At 38.5% G+C, this 24863-nt stretch overlaps 2 protein-coding genes across 5 annotated transcripts in view; one reads left to right on the top strand and one right to left on the bottom strand.

Moving 5' to 3' along the window:
• The window catches only part of ppp1r9ala (protein phosphatase 1 regulatory subunit 9A-like A), a 62899-nt gene extending 59395 nt beyond the window's left edge, over window positions 1-3504 (top strand). For all 4 annotated transcript variants that reach the window (XM_064327196.1, XM_064327198.1, XM_064327195.1 and 1 more), the window contains 2 exons: window positions 959-1147; window positions 1824-3504. In XM_064327196.1, coding sequence (XP_064183266.1) covers window positions 959-1147; window positions 1824-1982 — 348 coding nt within the window. In that variant the 3' untranslated portion in view covers window positions 1983-3504. The remainder of the gene's footprint in view (window positions 1-958; window positions 1148-1823) is intronic.
• Window positions 3505-3690: 186 nt separating this feature from the next.
• On the bottom strand, window positions 3691-13841 carry pdk1 (pyruvate dehydrogenase kinase, isozyme 1). The gene is made up of 11 exons (XM_064327199.1): window positions 13127-13841; window positions 12851-12992; window positions 12633-12704; window positions 12339-12523; window positions 11817-11912; window positions 11383-11460; window positions 11115-11191; window positions 10535-10633; window positions 10336-10446; window positions 9868-9981; window positions 3691-5855 (listed from the first exon to the last, which is right to left on the bottom strand). Exons 1-11 carry the CDS (start codon window positions 13233-13235, stop codon window positions 5715-5717), a joined length of 1224 nt encoding a protein of 407 aa, XP_064183269.1. The 5' UTR covers window positions 13236-13841; the 3' UTR covers window positions 3691-5714.
• Between the last annotated feature and the right edge of the window lie 11022 nt (window positions 13842-24863).

Below are 24863 nucleotides of genomic sequence, written 5' to 3'. Positions count from 1 at the left end.
CCACCAATGCTGCATTATTCCGGAGTGGTGTACTTTTTTTCAGTGACGTTCATCCTTTGGGCTGCAGATCTGCAGATCTGCAGAGTGCATCATAACATGGTGCTTGTTAAATAGGCAGATTAAGAAGATTAGTAAATGCAGTGTATGTAAAGCCATTTACAGCTGGCAGGTTTTGGTTTTTATGTGGCTCTGATCTATAATTTAGTGCTTGAGGATTTGTTTCAGTCTTATATGGCTGTGACATTACTCGTGAATATCTAATCCTATGCTTTTAGTTCATGCCTTCAGACACCGTTCATACACTATTTGCTGGTGTTTTGGGTTTGATGAAGTTCAGATTAGCTTCTTATGTTACAGTATGGAATATCTGTATAATCCTGCTTAGCATGACTTTGGGATTAAGGCATAACCAGGTCCCACTGAATGGACCAGGAGCCACATATATTATTGAAGCTGCAGGTTAACATTGACTAGACTTCTTGACCTTCATAGCCTATTTTAGCAGGTCCCCGACCCACTCCCCCTTTAGTGGTTGGGTGAACTGAGCTTCTAAGTCAGAAGTTACAGATTCAGGTCCTGGGTCGGGCACTGGAGGTACTCAACCTGAATTGCTTCTGAAAAATATTCAGATCTGTAAGTGAATTGTATGTTTTAATAGAAAAGTAGAATCTGTTCAAGCTTCTCTGGATACGAGTGCCTGCTGATGTCTAAAATGCAGTTTCACATAACTATTTTATGATAACTTGTTATTTCAGGATACAGGACCAAACATTGCCTGTCTGTTGCACCATATTTTTCTTGTATGCATCACAAATGGAAAATCGACCAGTGAAAATACAATGGAAAATGCAATTTCTTGGTCCGTAGAATAGACTAGTTATATTTATATAGTGAAATTTGTGAGTTTGATGACTTAACATGACTGTGTGCGCATGCATGTGTGTTTCTGTCTCTTAAGACCCTGGACGACGACCCTGCCCCCACAAACAAGGAATACCAGTGGCAGAACCGCCCAGTGTCTGAATGGACAACTCAGCAGGTCTGTCATTGGTTGATGGGCATGAACATGGACCAATACACAGCAGTGTTCACAGTCAAGGGTGTGGACGGCCAGCAGCTCATGCATCTGGACAGTGACAAGCTCAAGGTAGAAAATCTTTCCCATTCCCCACTAGAGCTAGGACAGCAGTGATTTTTAGAGTATCCCTGCAGACACTGCTGTCAGAAATGACCATTTTCAGTGTTATTTGTTAAAAAGGTAGCAATATAATAAGAATTATTGTGGTTTTATTCAGTTCTGCACAAATATGCATAAAATTGTATGAAAATGTAGACTGCAATGTTGCCCTGACAATGGAACTTATAACATTACTTGTTTGTGAAGTACATCCTTGTCTCTTCTGACATAAACTACTGTCCATCTACAAGTTATTTACAGAAATATCTAACCAGAACTGAAGTTAAAATAGGTCTTCTTTTGTTTTGTGGTTTTATTTATACACTTGGCTGAAAAATTAAACTTGTCTTTTAAAATGGAAGTAAAATTTAAAAACAAAAACTTGCCATACACAATCTTTCAGGGATGTGTGTTTAATGTATATACTTTCAAAGCTCCGGCTGCAGTTTTTCTATAGGCTTGTTTGCCACCTAATGGGCAAAATGTGTATATGTAATTCATAACCTATTCATATTATGATCCAAGTTCACCAATGGGTTTGAAAGGGACAAAACAGATGCAGCGAGGACGTGCTCCGAGTAAAATGGTGGCGGAAAACGTGGCATAACCAAACCTGAAATAAATGACCGAACCATTCTACCCTCAGGCACTAGGCGTTCTGAGCCAGAGCGACCGTGCCACCATCAAGAAGAAGCTGAAGGAGATGCGGAAGGCGCAGGAGAAGCTGGAGAAGCAGCGTGAGAAAAAGGAGAAAGAGGCCAGACGCAGTGGGAAGCTGCCGGTCAGCACAGACTCTAGCTGCTGAGCTCTGCCGCCCTCAGCCTTTCTGAATCGCGCCCGCCTGGCAGGAGGTTCTGTCACTTCCGCTCACTTTACCATTCCACACGTACTCATTTGCCACTGCTGGCCAACTGACAGCGTGCAGCAATAAGTACCTCCCAGAACTTTTTTATTTGTTAATACACTTACGATATTGATTAATGGATCTAATTGTGAGTGCTTTAAATCAGAAAACAAATTAATTTTAACACCTTTCAATGAATTTAGCTTCACACTACCATGTGATCACATCACTGCCAACCTGAACTTGGATGCAGTAGTTATTGCCTATCTAATGACATTCACCCACTCCTACCCTTCTTATATTTCAGGAAGTAGCCCCTTCTACAATTGTTCCGCCACTGAAATACTTTTCAGTGTAGCATGTTCCACAGCTCCAAAGATGGACATATGCATACTGACAAGCTTATTGTGGGGAAGGGAGTGGGTTAGACAGGTCAGTGGCATTAAGCTTGACAATGGAGCTGCATAACTAATGAATTGTCGAATGTACCGCTCTTCCACAGACTGCATTTATCCTAAAAGCAAAACCCATAACTAATCTTTCATTTTCAAAGTTAGTTCAATTTTGAAGGGAATCTCAAAGTTGATTGTACTTGCACATGTCAACACATACTTTGTGTGTTGTCCTGCAATTTCAGTGATTTAGGTTGACCGCTTTACTTCACCCCACTATACAATTGGAAAAAGCAATACCTCATTGTTAATGGATTTCCAGAAACACAAGAGAATTGTGCACATGCTGTCCTCTGCAATTTCAGGATGGAACAACTATTACTTTTTAATGTGTTTTATATAGTTTTTCTTGCACGAACATAACCTGTAGCTATGTACAGATCTTTTCTTACAGGAACTTTTGTACAGTTATTGAGATAAAAGCACTATATTGCCTTTGAAAGCTACAAAAGGGTGACATGGTTTTAAATGTATAAATAAAAGGTTTTATACATATGCCTATTAACTGCATAACTTGTTTTTAAAAATTAATTTTCACGACTTAAGGAAAGTTCAGCGTTTAGGTGTATGTTTTCTACTAAGTAGAATAGGCAGTAGTACGGGACCACTTTTCCAAAAGAAAGCAATGTTTACAGGATGTTTGTTTTTATGTGCAAGGGAAAGGACAACAGGATGGGTAGCAACCGGATAACTGGTTTAATGGGTGCCCAGGCTGCCATTCTTGGTGACTCCAGAGCACCTGCTCTCAATTGGGTTGTCATGTCCTACCATCCTTCATTATTAGTACATAATCTTTAGGTGTGCTACACACAGACTGATCACTGACACTTTCCTTGAATGGCTATGTGAATGGATTCTTCTTTGTTCGATCAGATTTAAGTACTGGACATCAACTTTTAAAATCGAATCATTAGAGGAAGGGATTCTGCAACAGTTCCGCTCCTGCAGTATCCACAAGAAGAGCTAGGCTGCTAATTCTACCCTATGGTACATAATGTATATGCATCACAAATAAACTCCCTTTTCTTATACTGTGGCATGTTCACGTGTGGTAACTTCAGTTCCTGCCTTACAACTGAAATGCATGTGTTTTTATTACACGTCAGCTGGCTAGTATGCCAAAGTCAATATAAGATTTGGTGTGACTACAGTTTTCCAACCCAGGACCGTTCGCGGCTTTAGATTAAAATCTACATTCTTCACAAATGTCAAAAAGCCAACAACAAGAGTGTTTAATTTTTCAAAATCAGAAAATTAAGCAAAATAGTGCTGAATTTCACTTTAAACATGCAAGACCAGAGCTGAACTGAACAAGAACAAGTACACACACACAACCTTTGAGAGCTCATTTCACATTTGGCTGCAGTTTCAATAGATTATCATTATCACATAACTGTAGGGTTTTTTCATAACCCAAAAATGTCATACTGTAGTGAACTAGTGATTTACCTGTTCAGATTTTTTCATAGTATTTAACCCCTTATTTAAATAAATTCTACAGTTCTAGAAGCCAAGTTTTTTAAATGTATGACTGCATGGTCCTATGTACAAAATTCTAAGCTTCCAGTTGGAACCACAAACACTTTATACTGGCATGTGTACCTTGTGGTCGTGCAACAAAAGTGCATACCACAAGTGAATTTTTTAAATAAAAAACTACCATCTAAGGCATACTTGGAATTGTCCCTTATAGTTATATTTGTACTGATTTGGCACTATGAATATGACTGATTGGGAACTATGGACATGAGCCCAATATGAGCAGCAGTTAAAATACCTGTACTGTGAACAAATACATGGTGAAGGTGCCAAAAGCTCAATACTCCTCATCTTGAATAAACACTTCCATTTTAGCCATCTATGCCAATGCAGAGGCCTCGTGCATAACCACATCCTGTGAGGATTATCTAATACCCTCATTTAAATGTTAATGTCAATTTATAATCTAGATGGATAGCCTGGCGAAGTGCCAGCTTTTAGCCTGTGTGAGTGCAGTATTGCAGTACATTTATTTCACGTTCAAATTTGGACTCTGGGCACAAGCTGGGACTACTGGACCTCACTTTTTATTTTTAAGATGTCATCAAACGAGGATTAATGAATCTTTAAAATTTGTATAATCCCGACCATTTCCAAATAGTGCACCAAATCACCTCATACTGTAACTATGACAGCTTACATGTTGCTTATTCCTTGCATTACACACAGACCAATTCTGCAACAATGAGTTACAATTAGGTTCATTTAATTTTTAAAAAATTGCTATGTCATGGCCATTTTAGACTGAACTAGACCAGGTTAAAACCTAGTATATGGCTGGACCGAACCGGCCAACATCACAGACATGCACGGGGTAACTTTATCAGTCAGTCACAGACATTCACGTTTGTAGGGCTGGCCCCGCTGTTCCAGCCAAAAATATTTAATACTGTAACGTTTTTGGCAAAAGCCTTCCCAAAATGGTTTGTTGAGTGGATTCATTTCGGCATTTCCACATTTTAAAATTGTCAGCTGTAATTCTTATTTTAATTTTTACAGGTTTATCCAACCTTTTACGTATCTTCACCTCTGGTCCCATTGAGGTCCTTTATGTGGCCATTTATGTTCAAGGTTCCTTTTGTGCCCATTTAAAAGAGCTTAGTTTTGCACAATTTAGTCACAAAAACTATTTGAAGCCAAATTGTTCAGTAATTCTGTCATACTAAGATAATGCATGCACTCTAATATGGGAGTGGCTCTAGCAGCTGATGACCAGTATTTTGTACTATTAATAGAGTTTGAAAATGATGAGCCACATAAATGAATGAGACACTCCAATTTAGTCATATTATCCCTGTGTTGTCAAATGTGTAAAAACTGTAAAGTAACAGTAATGCCATACTATGAAATGTTTTTAAAAGCCACACTACAAAAAAAAAAAAAAAACTCAAACCCAAATCCGCTTTAACACAACACCTAAAAGAAATGCTGGTGTACTGTACATTTCAATTTAAATCTGAATTCTACAAAAGCAATCCACAGTGCAATGATAGCATTTGTAAGTCACAGGGCAGGTTTACTGTAACATGGAGCATATTTTAAAAACTTTCAATAGCTGCTATTCCAAATTAAGCTTGTGGAATTGACCTTTGTTCAGCAATGATGCTATCAACACACAAGTGTTAATTCTTCCTGGCTCAACACCATGACACCATAAACAGTGGCAGTTATCCTGTCTGCTGCCCTGAGACAACCTGTAGAACTAGAAACTGCGAAATGTGGTCATGTCCTTGGGTTCTTTGCTGGGCACACACCAGTCATCTGCCTCATGCATGGTCTTGTAGTGTCTCCACGCTGACTTGTTGTAGACTGGGAGCCTTTCTATAGACTCAGTGGATAATGCCTGCATTAAAGTAGAGATAAATAACATGGGGAGAATACAGGAGAAATGCTTGAATATTCAAAGAATGAAAGCAATGAGTCTAAAAAATATCATTGGTCATTCTAGATTAGGAATACATATTGCACTCTTTTACTATTATTTGTCAATTTCATTATAAAAATGTTGAGAGGGAAAATATATATATATATATGTATGTATATATATGTACACATACATACAGTATATCATGGCCAAACATATGCGGATGCCTGACACCCATTACATTACAGGCATTTAGCAGACGCTCTTATCCAGAGCGACGTACAACAAGTGCATTAGTTCAAGGTGCAGAGGTGCAAAAGAAACACACTAGAGTGAAGTAAAGATCGTAGTGCCAGAAGTGACCACATAGATCAGGACTCCAACCCTGTAGAGTAACTTGTTCAGCAAACAACAATCCTGTCAATTACAAACTAGCACCGAACATCTCATTCAAAATTATGGCCATTAATATGGAGTTGGCCCGCCCTTTGTTCCTACAACAACCTCCACTCTTCTGGGAGGGCTTTATATTTAGATATTGGAGCATTGCTGCAGAGATTTGCTTTCATTCAGCCAAAAGAGCATTACTGAGGTCGGCTGGGAGACTAGGATTGGGGGAAAATGCCTGGCTCACAGGTGGCTTTCGAACTGATCTCAAGGATGTTGCATAGGGTTGAGGTCCTGGCTCTGTGCAGGCCAGTCAAGCTCTTCTATACTGATCTCGACAAAACCATTTCTATATGCACCTCGCTGTGAGCCCAGGGGCAATGTCATGCTGAAACAGGGAAGGGCCTTCCCCAGACTCTTGCCACAAAGTCGGAAGCACAGAATCGTCTAGAATGTCATTGCATTAAGATCTGCCTTCAAGGGGCCTAGCCCAAACCACAAAAAACAGCCTCAGAACAAGGGGTGTCCAGATACTTCAGGGAATATAGTGTGTGTGTGTGTGTGTGTGTGTGTGTGTATATATATATATATATATATATATATATATATATATATATATATATACACACACAACGGCTTGGCTGAATACTCGATTCTGATTGGTCCAAAGGGTGTGCTTTATTTCTCAGTAAAGGGACAGTTCTAAAATCAATGCACTATAAAATCCAGCATTCTAAAGCAGTTAAAACTGCAACATTATTCTTTCGGTTTTCAATTGTTGTTACGTCCCCTCCCCTTTTCAGTGTCCAATTTCGCAATTGATGGCAACGTTGAATCACGGTTCTAGTTACTGGCTTCATTTAGGAATGCCACCAATCCGGCAAAATACGGAATCGTCCCTTATTTTGACAGTAGAGTAGGCGTTCCGTATTTAAGTCATGGCTACGGGACACATTTTCATCTGTATCTTTGTAAAGGATTGCGTTTGTAGTGACCGTTGTTATGAATACATTTCAATAGTTAGCTAACTAGCTAGCCGGGATAACAAGCATGCTATGAGACCATTCTGACCTAAAACCCAGAATTTTAGTATTGGCTAGGTGACAAGTGACAGCGAAACTATCATAAAGCTAACTGGCATCCAAACCCGGTTTCAGAATGTCTTGGAAATACGCAATGTCTACACTGCGAGACCGCAACATTTTAAAAGTCAATACAGAGCTAGGGAGATTAATTTGATTGAGTTATGGTTTCATGCAGTTTTCTTAAATAATGTAATGACAAAAATTGGTGCTAATTGTATGGTATAAAACGAGAAGGAACTATTTTTCGATGGAATCGTTGTTTTCATAGAATTAACGACCAGAGGTTTTTGCTTAACAACGGTCCAAATAGAACTACCAACCAGAGTTTTGCTTGACAACGGTAAAATAATATGCCCAAACGGCAGCGGAAGAATATTCAGGGTTCATACACTTTTTCACCAATGATTTTCAATGACTTTTCCATGACTTCTCCACAACCTTTAACTGAATTTCCATGACCAAAACAAATGACTCTCTCAGCGGGACGATTTAAAATTATTAATTGTAACACTAAGTAAAATTAGGTCTGCATCTGAAACATATGGTGCCTCTCTAAAACAAATAAACACCAGACAGACACACTTAGATACATTCTCTCATATTTTAATTCGAATAGTTTAACATTTTTGTCAATGTCTCAAACAGGGCTCGAAATTGCGACCATTTTGGTCGCATATGCTCCCGAAATTTAATCTGTGCGACCTCGAAATATAATTGGGAGCATTTGTGCAAGTGCAAATAATTGTTCTGGTGCGACCTTTTTTTCTTTCTTTCTTTTTCCAGTCGAACGTCTCTTTCTCTGTACATTCGCTAGTTAGTACACTCAGTATGTGCCTTGTGAGCTGATGGTGACCCTTCTAACCAATCGTGAGCTTGACATTCTTATCTTTAATGCTGATTTAAAATTGGTTAATATTAGCCTTCAATCACTCCCTTTTGCTGCACTCCACTGTCACGCGACACAGAGAGCTAACCCGTTAACTAATGTTACCTGAAGACAAAAGTTTATGTTCAGTTTATTAGCGTTATCGAAAGCTGAAAAGTTGAAGTGAACGATTACGGCATTTTTTTGAAACATTAACGTAGTGTTTTGTGTAACGACCTGGTTGAAACAGCTAATTTCTCCGATGCAGTTTACTGGCGGTTGATTTAATTAGCGGTATTAATGTGACGAGAAGCACTTTGTCGTTTGAATGCATAACACGCAATTCCTTGAAGAGTCAACACATTTTAGGCGTGACAGTTTAACTGTTACTTGTAAACCGTACTGTTATATTGTCGTTTTTTATCAATAAAAAATCTACTGCATATATTGTTGGTGCTCCTTACGTTTCGGTGGGTGCTCCTAAGTTTTTGAAGTTGGGAGCACCAGTGCTACCAAGTAAAAAAGTTAATTTCGAGCCCTGATATATTATTGAAGGTGCACTTCCCTGGCATATTGTCGGCACAGTAGGGCCTACGTTTACTAACTGCTACATCAGCAGAGGCGTGCCTGTAAACAGACTGAGCCGGACCGAATTAACTTCTCACACCACCAAAATACCGCGAAGGTTACGTGCCAATTTACGTTTTATTACTATACATACTATTTTTATGATTGGATTAATTAGTAATTATATTTGATGCAACTTTAGCTGTGTTTCCATTACTTTTCAAAAAATATTATTTTCCATAACTTTTCCAGGGCCTGGAAATTGTATTTTAAATTTCAATTACTTTTCCAGGTTTTTCATGACCGTACGAACCCTGAATATTCCACTTTCAGCCGATTAAGTCAATAAAAATCAATAAATATTAAAGTAACCATATACAGTTATTGTTGGTAACCCGTTGTATAAGTGGAATAAACCATGATGTGCTGTCCCGTTTTTGGAAAATAATGTACTTCGGGGCTGGTTAAGCGACCCTCGGCTTTGCCTCGGGCGCATCACCACCCCCATCGTACATTATTTTCCATTATAAAATAGATAGTTCCGTTCCTTGATTCTGATTGGCTGAGCCGCGTTCGAAGCCGTTGTAAAATACTCTATGAACACACACCTGTGACCGCATTACAATTTCAGTATTACTGCGCCAATTAGTCACCCATACAATGTGGTCCGTTCGCTGTTTTCATGTCTGTGTGTTGCTTGGCAACCATTCTACTAAATGTCGCTGAGGAACTACATTGCTTGGCGGAAGAATGTTTATTTGTTATCAATAAATTATTGCATTTTTTGTTGCTGTGTGTTTGTTTTATGAAACCGTGCCAGGTATATGTAGTAACCATTTCATAAAAGCAATAAGCCCCACGAGGCCATGGTTTACAGCATCGTGCCTTACAACGCCCCTTAGCTGTTGTAAAATCACTGTAAACCATGGCCTCTTGTGGCTTATTGCTTTAATAACGGGACAGCACGTCATGGTTTATTCCTAACTGTGTATATATATATATATATATATATATATATATATATACACACACACACACACACACACACACACACACACACAATATCATAGTATGTCCTTTAACTCACCCGGATGTATATGACAGCATCCGTGCCATAGCCCTCCAAGGAATACAGTTTTAAATCACCTTGAAAGTATCTTGCATACAGTCGAGAGATGGGAAGACCATAACCGTAGCCAGCCTACAAGAGTTCATAAAGGAAACCAAAATTGTGTAAGTAAGTATGCTTATAAGGGCTCTCTACAAGTTCTCTACTTTTCTAGCACATTTATGCAAGGCTAAGCATGAGCCACACAAATTAAATTCACGCTCGGTATGCTGAAAAGTAGCAGGAGGACAGTGAGGCTTCATCAACTCCAAAATGTGTGGACCAATGCATCACGTTATCAGTGACTGCTGAGGAGTGTATGCTGTTACCACCACCTATTGGGGGGTTTGAGGAGTCTCACTATCCCATCATTACTAAAACAAGGTACTTCCAAAGTCCAAGACTCATCGAACGTGGAGGGCAACCTGCCAGACAGCACAGACTCACCAGAGGGGTAGCCCGTGTGGTCTCCATCCGTGGCCGCGGGGCAGTGGAGTAGGTGTAGGTAAATAACCTGTCAATCTTCCTCAAGGGCACACCCCCTCCACGATCACTTACCTATAAAATATGTAACACAAATCAGCAATCCTTGACACTGGACTGAAATCGCAGGTGCTCTTTGCCTGTAGCAGAAACCAAACTTCACCTTGACCGTCAGGTCCTCTGTCCCCAGCGCGATGCGAACATGGACAGCAGGGTACTCCAGAGCATCTCCGTAGAGTTCCATGGTGGCTCGCATGGCATTCTGGAGGGGACAGCCAAAAATTTAAGAACTGGACTGTTCTCACTGCACAGAGCTAGAAGCCTGCAATGCACCGCTCATACTTTGAGATATAAATCAGGTCTCTTTGACTCTGGTCATTGCAACTTTGGTCTTCACTTGCAATATTTTCATTTCCCTCTGGGAACTGTACTCAAATTAGGGTCAACAAATTTTGATAGCCTGGACATGTTTAATATTCTTTCAGACATTAACTGTGCAACAAAATTAATTTTGAGTAAATTACAAGCAATCATTTCCTTTAACTTGAAATGACTAAATGACTATTGAAAGTCCTTGGTCCAACATTTGACAAGGCAGCAGTGTTCTCTGTGACAAGATAACTTCTGAGGAAAACAGCCTATTTGAGACATGTATTACCAATAGGACAAAATATGATCTTATTTATTATCTAATGTGCAATGCAGACAGCGTCAAATGGTAAATTAAGAAGCACACAATGTACCTTGAAAAGTTCAAACACCATGTGGTAGAGGTGGGATGGTACATAGACCACTGTTATTGGCTTTCCCTTTTCTTTAACTGGAGAAATATTAAAATACACACACCAATGACAACTCCATTACATTTTTTCCTCAAATTCCAAGGCTCATGACATAAATGACCAAAGTCAATATTAACATAGGTAGCAGTAACAACCATAAAGACAGGAAAAGATAAATTCCAAAGTAAAATAATGTTCAAGTATTATATTGACAGTGCATTTTAGTTACCATTGAATTCTTCCAGTATCAACTCTGGCGAGTTCATGTAGTACAAGTCACAAAGTCGCCGTGCATTTTCATATGCATCTGAAAGCCAAGGTATAGGTTTGATATTGTTAAAAAAGGACAACTTTTTTTAATTTAATGAATTCTGCATTTAGCAAAAAGCATGCTGGTTTTGGGCTAGCTGCTCTGCTGCAGAACCGGGAGACCAAACTTAAACTGACATCCAAAGGCACTACAGTGATTCTCTTGGCATCTTGTTTTCCACTGATAAATACTGCAGACCAATTGATAACATAATGTGGCATGGAAGTTTCAGAGTTACTACTGAATCAGTGCCACTTCCTTTGTGGCAGTAAAAAGCAGCATGCTCCTCACTCCTCTCACACTGCAGGTAAGCAAATCTTATGAATGTCATCTCGGCATGACGGCACACTCACCCTTCACCACCTCAGCTACGCGGCAGTGTGGGTCAATGCCGCCTATCTGTTTAGGGTGTGCAGGGTTAACTCTGATCTTTCCCCCAAAGAGCAGGGCTACAATGAAAAATAAAAACAAAGTTTAAGAATGTGTAAAATACTGTGCTGTGATATGTCTGGATTGACAGCAGTGCATCATCATATTAAGGTAAGTAGGCTTATGACTCCAAGGTTGTAGGTTCAAGTACGGCACCACTACTGTAGTACCCCGAGGCACGCTTTGGTTCATTTCCTTTGAAAATAAGATGGAATGCAAACAGCTGAATAAGTTACTCTGGATAACAGTGTCTGCTAAATACCTAAAATGCCCATGGGTATGATCCAGCCTGCTCTGCCCACTCGACTCCTTCATCAGTTGCACCATGTGGAACTTTACAAACAAAGCAAGTTTCATCCCTTGTAGGCTACATCTTACATTGCAGTCTGGGCAGAGATCCTGTTTGTTCTGTTCACTGACAGTGGTTAAGCAGAACAAAATCTCACTGTGCTGGTTGATCAGCATCCTGATGGATATTCGGCTCATGTAGAAGCGATCCAGGAAGTACTGCACATTCTGACTGGTCACTGGGTCCGTCCCATAGGCCTCCTTATATTCCACCACTCCTTGTGCCATGGTAGGAATTACGTCATTGTGACGGTTCCGTATCTTTATCACTGCATCTGTGAAACTGACAGGAACGAAAATGTACACAATTACATTTCATGTCATAACTGAGGAGCATTGTTTCTCTTAATGGTATCTAGACAAAAATAATACATATTGCTTCTGTTACTTACTCATATGTGACTTTATCGTCATCAGCATTTTTATCCTTAAACTCAAGGATATCCTGCAGACTCTGCACATACCTGAAGAATATCATTGTTATCAAGACAGAAAATGAAATACACACGCAACTACGAACTAAGAATAACCCATGGCAAAGTCTAATGATTCCATATAGGTAGACTTCACATTCAAGTTATACTACATGTATGAGTACATACAAACTCACCAGCTCTGGACCAGGCGAACTGACGGCGTCTTTAACAAATTATCTGGCAGCAAATTTATTTCCTTCATTATATTTGCCAACCTTACGGGAAGTTCCTGTCTCAGGAACACAAACGAAGTTCTTTCACATGCATTCTCTGACCCTGTAAAGACAGCAGCATTCCATAAATAACTGATAGCACTACACTTTACACTGCTAATGTGTGTAGCAATGGGGGTTATGCCATCAGGCAGACTAGCTTGATTTAGCATTGATGCAAGAACAACGTTAACTTACCGAAATCCAAAAACTGTTTCATAGAGAGCGGTGAAGGAGAAAATCTGGAGTAGTAATCAATATGCTTCCCGATTGGGCCGTTTTTCATTAACAACCTAAAAAGCTTCATGCTGTGAGGTATACAGGTAACGTTAGCTACCTATCGAGTTCTTGGTTGGTGAATAGTTGACTAATTTGATGGCTAGCTAGTGATTAGCTAGCTGACTATATGGTTTAGACTGACAAAAACAAATTCCACAGTCCAGTAAAGATTCCACTGCATATTTGCAGTTACCGCAGCGACCAAAAAAAGCTCTAGATAGCTATCTGTTCTGCAGTTTTTCTCTTCGTGTGTATTTGTTGTTCAATTAATAAACAGGCGATCCTAACGCACAGGCTATTAACAAGGGCCTTTTGGCGAGGCAGTGTTAGCCAGTTCCGTTCTAGCTCGCTAACCTGGCGGTGTCACCTTTGTAACTAACACACTAGCAAACTATAACGTTACATTCAGTTCCGTTCCTTGATCTAGCTAGCAAGTAGCTAATAACTTCGCTCGCTAGACCTCGTGAGAACGTGACGATCATGCGTTTTGCATGTCAGCTTTTCTAGTACATTAAATAAACAAGCGACTAAAGTCCTTAATGTACAACGACTGCAACGGCAACATTCGGAAGTAACATGTGGATTGCGAGCAAGCCAGCAAAGGCCTCGCGAGTTGTACGTACAAACCAGTCAAAGACTGGCGCTTTTTCATTGGTTCTCGCCTGTTCACTTCGCACACCATTAATGTTTACGTCATTGTAAGACTTCTACATTAAGTATTACAAAGACTTCGGCATGGAATATAAAAAATATATACATTTTTATGCTGACCTGCTAGAACAGAAGAGTAATATCCAGTCTTATGATTATTCTATGAGCTAGTTTCCCAATTCCCTTTCGAAATTTCAATACTGTGATTAAAGCTATTTCCTCTGGTCCAACTACTAATGTCATTTATATTTAAAAAATGCTATCTCGTGAATTTCCAGAGCTTACTCTAGATGTGCTTCTTTTTTCTTCTTCTTAGTAAGTCGTGCAATAATAAGCACATCAGAAAAATGTGACATTTTATTAAAATATGGGTTTCATTTATTAATGGAATTCCTTTATTCCTAATCTTGACTGGGAAAAATCCTGGTTAGTACGTTGCACATTTTGCATTCCGAATAAATGTGAAGAAATACAATTTAAGATTCTTCACTACATACAGACCGGTAACAAATTAAAGGAAACATTGGAATACATAAGTGGAGAAACATAATGAATGCTTATGCTTCCATCCTGGTGTACTGCATTATACAATTAAGAAATTGACATCCTATTGTGCTCTGTGGCATGTATAAAAATGCTTAGCAGGCCTCTTTGGATGGCCACAGGGCACGAGGGGTCACCGAATAGTTTGATGAGTATGAAAATGATGTGCATCATATGCTATGGTCTCCACCGTCACCAGATCTAAATCCAATTGAGCAGATTTTGGACCAACGTGTTAGACAGTGCTCTCCACCACCATCATCAAAACACCAAATGTGGGAATATTGTTTGGAAGAATGGTGAACTCCAGTAGAGTTCCAGAGACTTGTAGAACTTATACCATGGTGCATTGAAGCTGTTCTGGCAGCTTGTGGTGGCCCAGTATTTTACTTTATGTTGGTATTTCCTTTAATTTGTCACCCGTCTGTATATCCATATAACTTTGTGTTATCCAAATATTTGTGATGTTGATGGTACTTGCCCCTTATGTGGGACTTAGGCCTATAATGAGGACCTGATTCATCTCTCTTACACCTGCAATTATGTAATGGACTTCTAGAATGATCTTTCCTCGTATATTTCTATGCACACGGACTCCTCCATCAAATTTAATTTGAAAGTCATTGTCTGCTAATTTCATTATAATAATCAAATTTGACAAGATTACAAAATGTATTGTATTTGTAGCTAAATTATTTATGCATAAGCCACCATTCCAAAAGAATATCCCTAAAGTCAATATATTTCAAATTGATTTAAAGTAAACTTGAGACTTCTTGAGAACTGTAAGAATGTAAGTTTTCTAGAAAATTCTGATAAGATTCTACAGTTTCTCAGTTTCTTTTTTTCCCCGCATTTATTTACATATTTTTAGTTGTTCACACCTTATTTCTTATGTATTTGCATTTATTACCAAATTATTTTATTATTTACTTATATTGTCATCTTAATACACATTTCATGATTTCATGGATGCAGTGTATGTTGTTGTAATTGTTTTTCTTGTTAGCTGCAATCTAAAAGCTTACCAATACATTCCCTATATTAAATCAGAAAAAAGACAGGCTAAACCATGGGAATAAACAATTCAAGAGAGCATGCAAAACTTCACAATCTTTGCAAATATTAGGCCCAATGACACAAACTTATTTTCATGGAATATAGCTTTTCATTTTAAAAGTCTAATTTAACAATATTGAGATTGTATTAGGCAACCATTAGAAGGCCAATTTATTTAATCTGTTGTACCTGCAAAAGAAAAGTGGTTTATTTCTAACAATTTCTTCTTCTAAATTATCTTCTGATATTACAACATCGCTCTCTAGTGGACAGCCCTATAAAAACAATAACTGTCATATTCCAAGTTGCCAATATTACTTCTCTTTATTTTATATTGTTCACCACCAGATTACAGTCTTCTGGCAGAATATCTCTGTTCTCTACTTTCTCTTCACTACTCAACCTAAGCACTCCCCCTGCATCCCTCGCTGTTGAAGGGGGAGTGCTTGGGTTGAGGACTTTGCGACCTTCTTTGTCAAATTAAAAAAACAATTTAAAAAATCAACCTTCTTTGATGTTTCTGACATCAATTCTCAGTCATTTAGCAATAAGACATTTGTTATCAATGAACTTATATCTGAACATAATTTAGACTGCATGTTTTTAATAGAAACCTGGTTAAACAATGACAGTTCCACTGTTCTTATTTAAATGTCCCCTTTGTGCTATAGGTTTACACATGCTATTAGGAAGGGTAAAAAGGTGGTGTTTATTGTAATTGATTTTAATCTGCATGTCGAATATGTCACCGCCACTAAAGGTGCAGGGTTTCTGATGCTGTTGAACTCGATGGATTTTATTCAACGTGTGTGATTTATTCAATCCTCTGTGATTGACTTGGCTCTCTCTGACAATTATTGTGTTTTCTTCTCTGCACTGGTATCTAGGTTGTCAAGAAATGTTGCCTCAACTCTGAAGTTGCTGAGAATTTCATAATCTGTATTAATAATATCACCCCACAAATTGTACCATCCTCTTGTGGTGATATAGCAGACAGCTTCTATAAGTTGAAGGTAACATTGATGCGACTGTATAGCATCAGCCAAATTTGAAGAGATCTAAGCACCATGGGCGTGATTTTGCTAGGATTATTCTTCCTCTGCTTCTGGCTCTCACTACATTTTCACCCATTTCCCACGTGCAAAAACTCACAAAATTTGGCATACTAAGGCATGCTTAGTATGGTTGCCAATGTATTATGCATGACATCCACGGAAATTACATTCTAAAATGACATTCTAGATGCACCTGCAAAATTACAGCTTTGAAAAAATTATTATGGTTATCCCATTTGATAGCCGCTTATCCGGAGCAGGGTCGCGAGGGTGCTGGAGCCTATCCCAGCATGCATTGGGCAAGAGGCAGGATTACACCCTGGCTGCCAATCTATCGCAGGGCACACACACAATTCCCTTTCACACTCATACCTATGGGCAATTTAGAGTCTCCAATTAGCCTACCTGCATGTCTTTGGACTGTGGGAGGAAACCCACGCGGACACGGGGAGAACATGCAAACTCTCCACAGAAAGGCTCCAAGCTGAGATTCAAACCCACAACCTTCTTGCTGTGAGGCACCAGTGCTACCCACTGCACCACCGTGCCGCCCCCCATTTGATGTACATTTTCCCACATGTCTACCTCCTTATTCTGAACAAATAATATCATAGTATAGTATTCAGCATGTGTGGTCTACAGCAATGTGAAGGTAATTTTGATGTCAAAAGATGGCCACAGGACTGTATTTTCAATTTTGACAAAAATGTGCGTGCGACCACAAATTTACACCAGTTGCTATGATATTTCAGGGAATGACAGACAGGCATATTGTGGATGAGCATTCGCAGATTTTCAGGGCTATACTGCAATATGGCCTGTAAAATACTCGTTTTCATAGGCTCCATAGGGCAAAATAGTGCAAATTTACACAGGAATCCTCTGACAGCTTTCCTCCAATAGTTCTGAGAAGTATATCCCCCTCTGTCCTAGATTCTTAAAGATAATCAAATATGAATTAGAAAAAATTGTGGAAAAGATATTTGACCACACCTCCTTTAAAGCGAGCCACTGCTCAAATTTTGGAAACATATAAATTGAACAGGGACCCATGTAGATCATGTGTATCTCATTTTGTGAACCTACCACTCAAGGTGGCGCTACAGCAGCACTTCAGAATTGCAATATTCAAATCATTATTGCAGATGTACCCTTACTTCCAATAAACACCAAATTTGGTATGGATGATATCTGGATAAGGTTTGCAGTCCATGACAAAGTGCAAGGTGCTATGATAAATTTTGGCCAAACAGCTATTTGTTCTGATAGATCTTATTTAAATATGCAGACTACATTCTATCTCTGTCAGTTCCCCTCCCCTCCTGCACATTAACAATCTGATAACACTTATAAAACCCCTCTCTTTATTTTAATTAAATAAATTATTAATAGCATCACTATTGTAACTTCACTTTTCCATCGCAAACCAATCTGGGGAAGGTGTCATGGTTCTGTCTTTTTGTTTCTCTTTTTCCTTTTTTGGGCCGCCAGATGGCGGTAGTTTTGTTCCTTTTCCCGTTTAATTGTTTTATTGGTTCCAATTATTCTATTGTTTTTCAGTTGTGTCTAGTTATCCCTTCCCTCTGTGGTCTGATTGTGCATTGTGCCCTCTTGTGTCTCGTTAGGGTCTAGTCTATTTAAGTCTTCTTCTTCCCTGACTCGGGTGCTGGTTCCTTGTGTTTTCGCTTGTGTTTCCATGTGTGTTTCCCCGTGCCTGTTTTTGTCCACCTGTTTCTGCCCTGCCTGTTTAGCTTCTTGTGATTTTTGGCTTTTCTGTTTTCTGTTTTTGAGTTTTTGTAATTAAAGTCTGTATTTCCCTTTTTGAGTTCTTGGGTTTTTTTTTTTACTCTGCATTTGGGTCCATTCCCTCGCCAAACCGAGACAGAAGGGAGGTATTCTCAATCGTCATCGCCATAAGTTGGACCAAATGCAGGCTAGAGATACAGTGCATGCGTCCATTATCTATACCTGCTTATCCTGGGCAGGGTCGCAGGGGGTGCTGGAGCCTATCCCAGTGTGCATTGGGCGAGCGCCAGGAATACACCCTGGACAGGCTGCCAATCTATCGCAGGGCACATGCACCATTCACTCACCATTCACTCACACACTCATACCTATGGGCAATTTAGCCCCTTCATGCAATGCCTCAAGTGGTTGGCATGCCGGCAGGCCAAGATTGCTCAACTCAGACTTCCACTGCTTCTGCAACCAAACTATGAGTTGAAAACAGAAACTCTGTGTTCTAGTTTCATTAATAGATGATACACGATAACGAATACAGAGTTTTGCAGCATCATTATTGCCATGCCGATCGTTCATTTAACAAGCACCCCCTCTCTGCAGTCTCATCGGCAACTACACCCCCATCCATGACACACTGGACAATAATGTCTGGGAATCTGGGCATTCATAAAAATATTATTTCACCACTAAAAAATTGCATTCCGTCATAGCAACAAGACAAACCCAACGATAGCACTAAGATATGCTAATACAGCGGTGAAAACGCTTCTCACTGAATAACGAAATCAGACAAATTTTTCAAAAATTATACTGTCAATATCTGGGACTAAATATAGAATACATATAAAACATTAACATTGATTTTATGCGTAGAGAAGTCCCCTTTGAGTGGTCATATATTGTCTTGGACAATCCGTTTGTGAAATATACGGTCATTTGTGGCACCTGCGTACTTTCCAAAATAGCTGCGCTTAATACCACACATGCTGTTTACAGTGTTGGCGCCCTTTGTAGTACAACCTGGCTTGATAGACGATTAATCTAGTGACAGTATAAGCTTTCTAACGATTTATAATGTCTAATTTTACTTTTGGATGATGTCAATCTTTACGTTTGGGATAGCATTTTATAAACCTGCGTAACCAAAAGATGTGAATCATCATCGCCGCCTAGCGAATTCACTCTGTGGTAGCAGTAAAAGACACTGCACTCAGCAAAACGTTATCGATGGTTTCTTGGAAAATATTATTATTCTTGAGAACTTCTGAGAATAGCTAAGGTATGTGTTAGCTGATAGACTCAGCTGATCCTGTTTTCTGGATCAAGTCAGAAGAGGCGAACGGACAATAGATGGCATCATAAGGAAGGAGGATTATCTAGAAATACTGAAGCAACACATCAAGACATTAGTTAGAAAGTTAAAACTTGGTCACAACTGGGTCTTCCAGCAGGATAATGATCCTAAACATACAAACAAAGTTGTAACAAAATGGCTGAAACACAACAAAGTAAAATTATTGGAGTGGCCATCACAAATCCCTGACCTGAATCCCATAGAAAATTTGTGGACTGAACTGGAAAGGGGTGTCCAAGCAAGGAGGCGCTCAAACCTGACTGAGTTACACCAGTTCAGTCAGGAGGAATGGGCAAAAATTTGGGCAAAGTATCGTGAGAAGCTTGTGGAAGGCTACCCCAAGCATTTGATTCAAATTAAGCAATTAAAAGGCAATGCCACCAAATATAACAAAGTGTATGTAAACATTTGACCCACTGAAAGTCTGATATAGTACATAAAAGCTGAAATAAATCTGTCTCTTAGATATTATTTTGAAATAATCCCCTATGGAAATAAAGTAAATGCCCTAATTGACTTAACACAGGAAATGTTGGAGTTGTGAAAAATTAAATTTGAACATCTTTAGCCTAGGTGTATGTAAATATATAGCCTACACAAAAGAAAACAAGCAAGATTACAAAAGACGCTTGATAAGAACATTGCGTAAAATAGAAACCATTAAATAGTTTCATTTTTAAGATAAGATGATTGGGCCTCATTCACCAATATCTTCCTAAGTTTTTTCTTAAATTTGTTCTTGAGAAAATTCCTAAGAAATGTCTACGTCAGATTCATGACGTGTACTTAAACCACAGAACTGTTTGCACATGTGTTCATAAAATTATGAATCCCATTGTCCTCCTAAGTGTAAAGCGCGTGCCAGTTGTTCCTAATTAGCATAGGTAAACGCTCCGCCAATCCCCATAAAAGGGCTTGAGACTGCAGGGCCGTGCACTGTGCACACACAGAAATCAAAAATAAAAGTTGAGGGCGAACAAAGTCAATAATGCCCAAACGAAAATCTAAAGACGGTGGAGCACCGGACTCCAAACATAAGAAAAACTTGAAGTGGAGGTTTTGCTGCGGGAAGTGAACAGCAAACGACCTGTCATATTTAGTAGCATCAGTAGTGTATATAAAATAACACAAAAAAAGATGCATGGGATGATATTACTCGTTCAGTGAACGCTGTATTCGGAGAAGGGGGCACAACTGATGAAGTAAAAAAAATGGTTTGATGTCAAATCTGAGGCAAAATAAAAAATTAAAAAATAAAAATACTGGTGGGAGTGGGCGCAAGGATTGGGTATTATGCATTCAAACGACAAAGCGCTCTCATCACATTAATACCGTTAATTAAATCAACTGGCAGTAAACTGCATCGGAGTAAACCCATCGCTGCACAAAACACTGCACAAAAAATGTACTGCCAGTCATTTTGGTTTCCCCCCCTTGTGATCTTCTCTTCTTCAACATGTCCATGTGTTTAAAAAGTGTCACTTAAGTGCTTAGTTTGTATTAAAAATTTAAACATTTGCTTTTGCAGTATAGACCAAACATTGTAAAATCAAAACCCCCAAAAATGAAAGGTCACTACAATGGTTTGATTTTTATCATTTATTTACAGATGAACTACCGCTGAGGCAACCACCATCTGAGGTGGAACTTGGCACCTTAATGCTTTGTAAAATAATGAAAATAATTATTTAAAAATATTATAAATGATAAAAAATATTATACAACTGTAGAATTGAAGAAAACGCAATAACCAATTATTTTGCACAAACATGTCAGCACTCAAATGTGCGTAAGTGTGCTCTTGAGTGTGCGTAGATTCTGTTCTTACCTAAGAACAAATCCCAAATAAGAAAACATTGGTGAATGTCAGAATCTTTGTGAAAGCTGTGTAAGTGGGTTTTAAGAAGAAAATTCTTCTTAAGAACGGTTGGTGAATGAGGCCCATTGATATTAATGTATCAGGTTTTCTTTCTTTGTTAGCCTTCAGAGATATATGGCTGTAAGTAGTATGATTAATAAGTTGATAAGCCAGATTAATAAGCCAGCATAGTACCAGAACTTCATTTTACAAACATGGAGCTTTATTGGGGTCGTTGCTTGCTATCGGCCAATTCATACAAATGAACCTGTGAGGAAAAGAAAATATTCTGTCTATATTGATTACACGGACAATGATTCAACAAGTGTTTCAGAAATGTTTCACTCAGATTCTGTTTTATACTTTCTGAGATAATACATTTATTTGCTTCATACTATGGGAGGAGAAATGCAATGAGACAAAAATATTTATTGGCCTTTACATCAGGTCCTTCATGACATCATGAAGGACCTGGATCCAACAATTAAGAACCCGGTAATACATTGAACTCCACCTATCCAATCTGCACATAGGAACTGATGGAAATATTTAGACTGATATAATTTGATATTGCAATGCAATTGATTCCTTGTACTGTCTCTGATGCATAATACACGCCATAGTAACCCCATACAATGTAGACTGAAGCCATTCACAAATTTACCATTACATTAACTTTAAGTAGTGTGTGTTGTAGGGATGGTGCCAAATACAAATACCATATTCGGAAACACTCAAATAATGCCTTCTCCCTGATTGTTTTCTCCTCCCGAATTTGGCCAATATTATTTGGATTCGGTTTCTGCAGAGAGATAGCAAGTGAGAGTTTCTTTTAACGTTAGATAGACCAGAGTGAAGCAATGGTGCTTTGGGGACTTCATAATTAAAATTACTCCATTGCCGTAAATGCTACAGTATATCCTCACCCTTCCACGACTATCTTAAATAATTGGGCTTAAACTAAATGCATTTTTAAAATTTGAAAAAATCGACTCAGTAAAGAAATACAGGCACTTTATTCCATTTTCTTCACAACCCACCAACAATAGACAACAGGTGCTTTTACCCAGGTACGAATGTGTCACTGTCTACTCCCGCGCGCTGTTCAGAAACTGAATGATCAGTGCTTTGATATGAGTTTCCCTATTGAAACTAAATTCATAGATATAATCACACAAAATTAATTCACTGCAATCTTCTGATAAAATTGATAAAGCCTTTGGGGTGGGGATGAATAATTGTGGATGCTGTAGGTATACAAATGTTAAGTTTAGAATGCCGTGGAGATAACTCTGCCGACATATTTTCAGGTTTTCACTGAAACTGAGACTTGAATAAACTGCATAGAGCAGCTATATGACGACCGCATGGAATGGAACTGATTTGTGTACATGCGGTCCCAGCAAACCACCAAAGTTGTGCATTGTCTGTGGAATTGACAAGAGGAGAAAGATGATGCGTAGGTTATGTAAAAGCGCACTCCAAGGAAAAGGGAGGGAGAAATGTTTAATTAGTTATGACCAAAGAAATTAATTTTTTTTAAATATTGCACTTTGCATTTCTTTAACTACCTACCATTCCATTTTCATTTCCATTTTATGTTTTGTCATGCACATTTTAGCACTTTTCTCAGTGTTTCTGTGATATGCCTGGATAAATTTTCCCTCAGCCTATATAACAAACTTTATAATTTATAAAAACAAAAGTTTACTTTTTTAAGCTTTCTATTACAGACTCATCTAAAAAGAGGTCCATAGCAGGTTTTGCAAAAATTGATTGAGTTGTGTCCTTTATTTCAAGAAAACAGTTTTGCAATATATGATTTTATAATCTTTATCAAATTAGGTCATTACTGGTGCAGAAATCAATGCCGTAATTATTGATACATCTGACGCCGCTGCCAGCTCATGTGCAGAAGCTTGTCTTCACAAAATACAACTTGGGTAAATTTGAGAAAGAGCATAATAGCTGAATACGCATTCCACCCAGGGAAGCTTTTCCGTTTTTATTTAGTTTATCCAAGCTTATGCAAATCAAACATACAGGTAAAATGGGGCTTTAACAAAGATGAGAGAACAAGTATTAACAAACGAAATACAACAAAACATATTAGCTTCACGTTCTGTAGTTTTTGTATTTCCTTTTTTTTAAAAAATAAAATCTTTTTTTTTTTTGTTTCCCTCAAGCAGGGGTGGGGTTCATTCAAAGTAAGGATGAGTAACTATTTTTTGATTTATAAAAACATTTTATCTATATATATATGTATACTTTATTTTATGATAGTCACACAATATCATTACCACTAGTGGTCAAGAAGATATTTTGAATAGGGGAACTGGCAAAATTGTAACAATTTTCACTTTTTCTGAATTATTTAGAAGTAATGCAATCAAAAGCTTCGAAATTTCACAACAGAGCCTGTAGAATATAATAAGTCACATTAAGTTTGAGGTGATCACAAATGGTTCTTCTACAATTTAAACAAATGGTAATGTAGTCCGATGTTAAAACTCCAAAATATGTGTGACAGCTGTAACAGAGGTGCAGTACAATTGTAAAAACAAAAAAATAATGCCTAAATCATTAATATCTGCAATATTTACAGGATAAATGCTGTTGGTTCAAAAGGATCGCTCCAGTCCTGTCCTTCGCTCCATGGTCATGTTCCTCCCCTGTTCCTCCCCTGCCCATGCCTTGACGCTCATCTGGCTCCTCTAAACTGCACTATTTTGAACTATACCATTTGGTCTTCTATTAATCCTGTTAGCTTTACTCAGTTGTAACCTGCTCAACCCATTTTATTTTCTGTCTGCTACTTTACACAAGGCTAGCCAGTGGAGGATGGACTCTCCCTCTATAGCCGGGTTCCTCTCAAGATTTCTTCCCATTGGGGAGTTTTTTCTCGCCACCATTTGAGGGATTTCTCCCCACTGGGAATTTTTTTTACCTTATGTACTTGCTATTTAGGGGTTCAGGTCTGGTGTCTGTTCTGTTTGCTCTTTTTGCTCTTGTCTCTTGCCTTGCTACTCTGTAAAGTGTCTTTGTGACAGTTTTCTGTAAAAAGAGCTATACAAATAAAATTGAATTGAATTGAAAAGAAAACACTATGCATGGATGTTTAAATCAGCAACCAATTAGGAAAGTCATTTTTTTTACATTTATTGCCAAAAACGAAACATATGGGATTGGATGAGTAATGTTTTCATCATGTTTTAAATACACTCATTTTGCTTACGTAGTCATTACGTATGGTGGAGTAAAGAAACATTTTTCAGCCAATCTTGACATAAAGCCTTGATGCAGGCTTCATCTGTTGGCCAGTTAGTAATTGTGTGAGGTGGAAACCAGTTTTTACCTCTTCTATACCCTTCTATAAGTATGTTCTATTTACAT

This window comes from Anguilla rostrata, chromosome 3 (genome assembly GCF_018555375.3).
Source record: "Anguilla rostrata isolate EN2019 chromosome 3, ASM1855537v3, whole genome shotgun sequence".
NCBI lineage: Eukaryota > Metazoa > Chordata > Actinopteri > Anguilliformes > Anguillidae > Anguilla > Anguilla rostrata.
This window is presented reverse-complemented; position numbering and strand designations above follow the sequence as displayed.

Bases quoted from the DNA above. Each gene is read 5' to 3' on its own strand.
- pdk1 (XM_064327199.1), bottom strand. From the start codon at position 13,235: ATGAAGCTTTTTAGGTTGTTAATGAAAAACGGCCCAATCGGGAAGCAT. The intron at 11,192-11,382 runs GTAACTAAAATG...ATATTTCTCCAG, and splicing joins GATACTGGAAGAATTCAATG to TTAAAGAAAAGGGAAAGCCA. The intron at 10,634-11,114 runs GTACATTGTGTG...TGTCCCCTCCAG, and splicing joins TGGTGTTTGAACTTTTCAAG to AATGCCATGCGAGCCACCAT.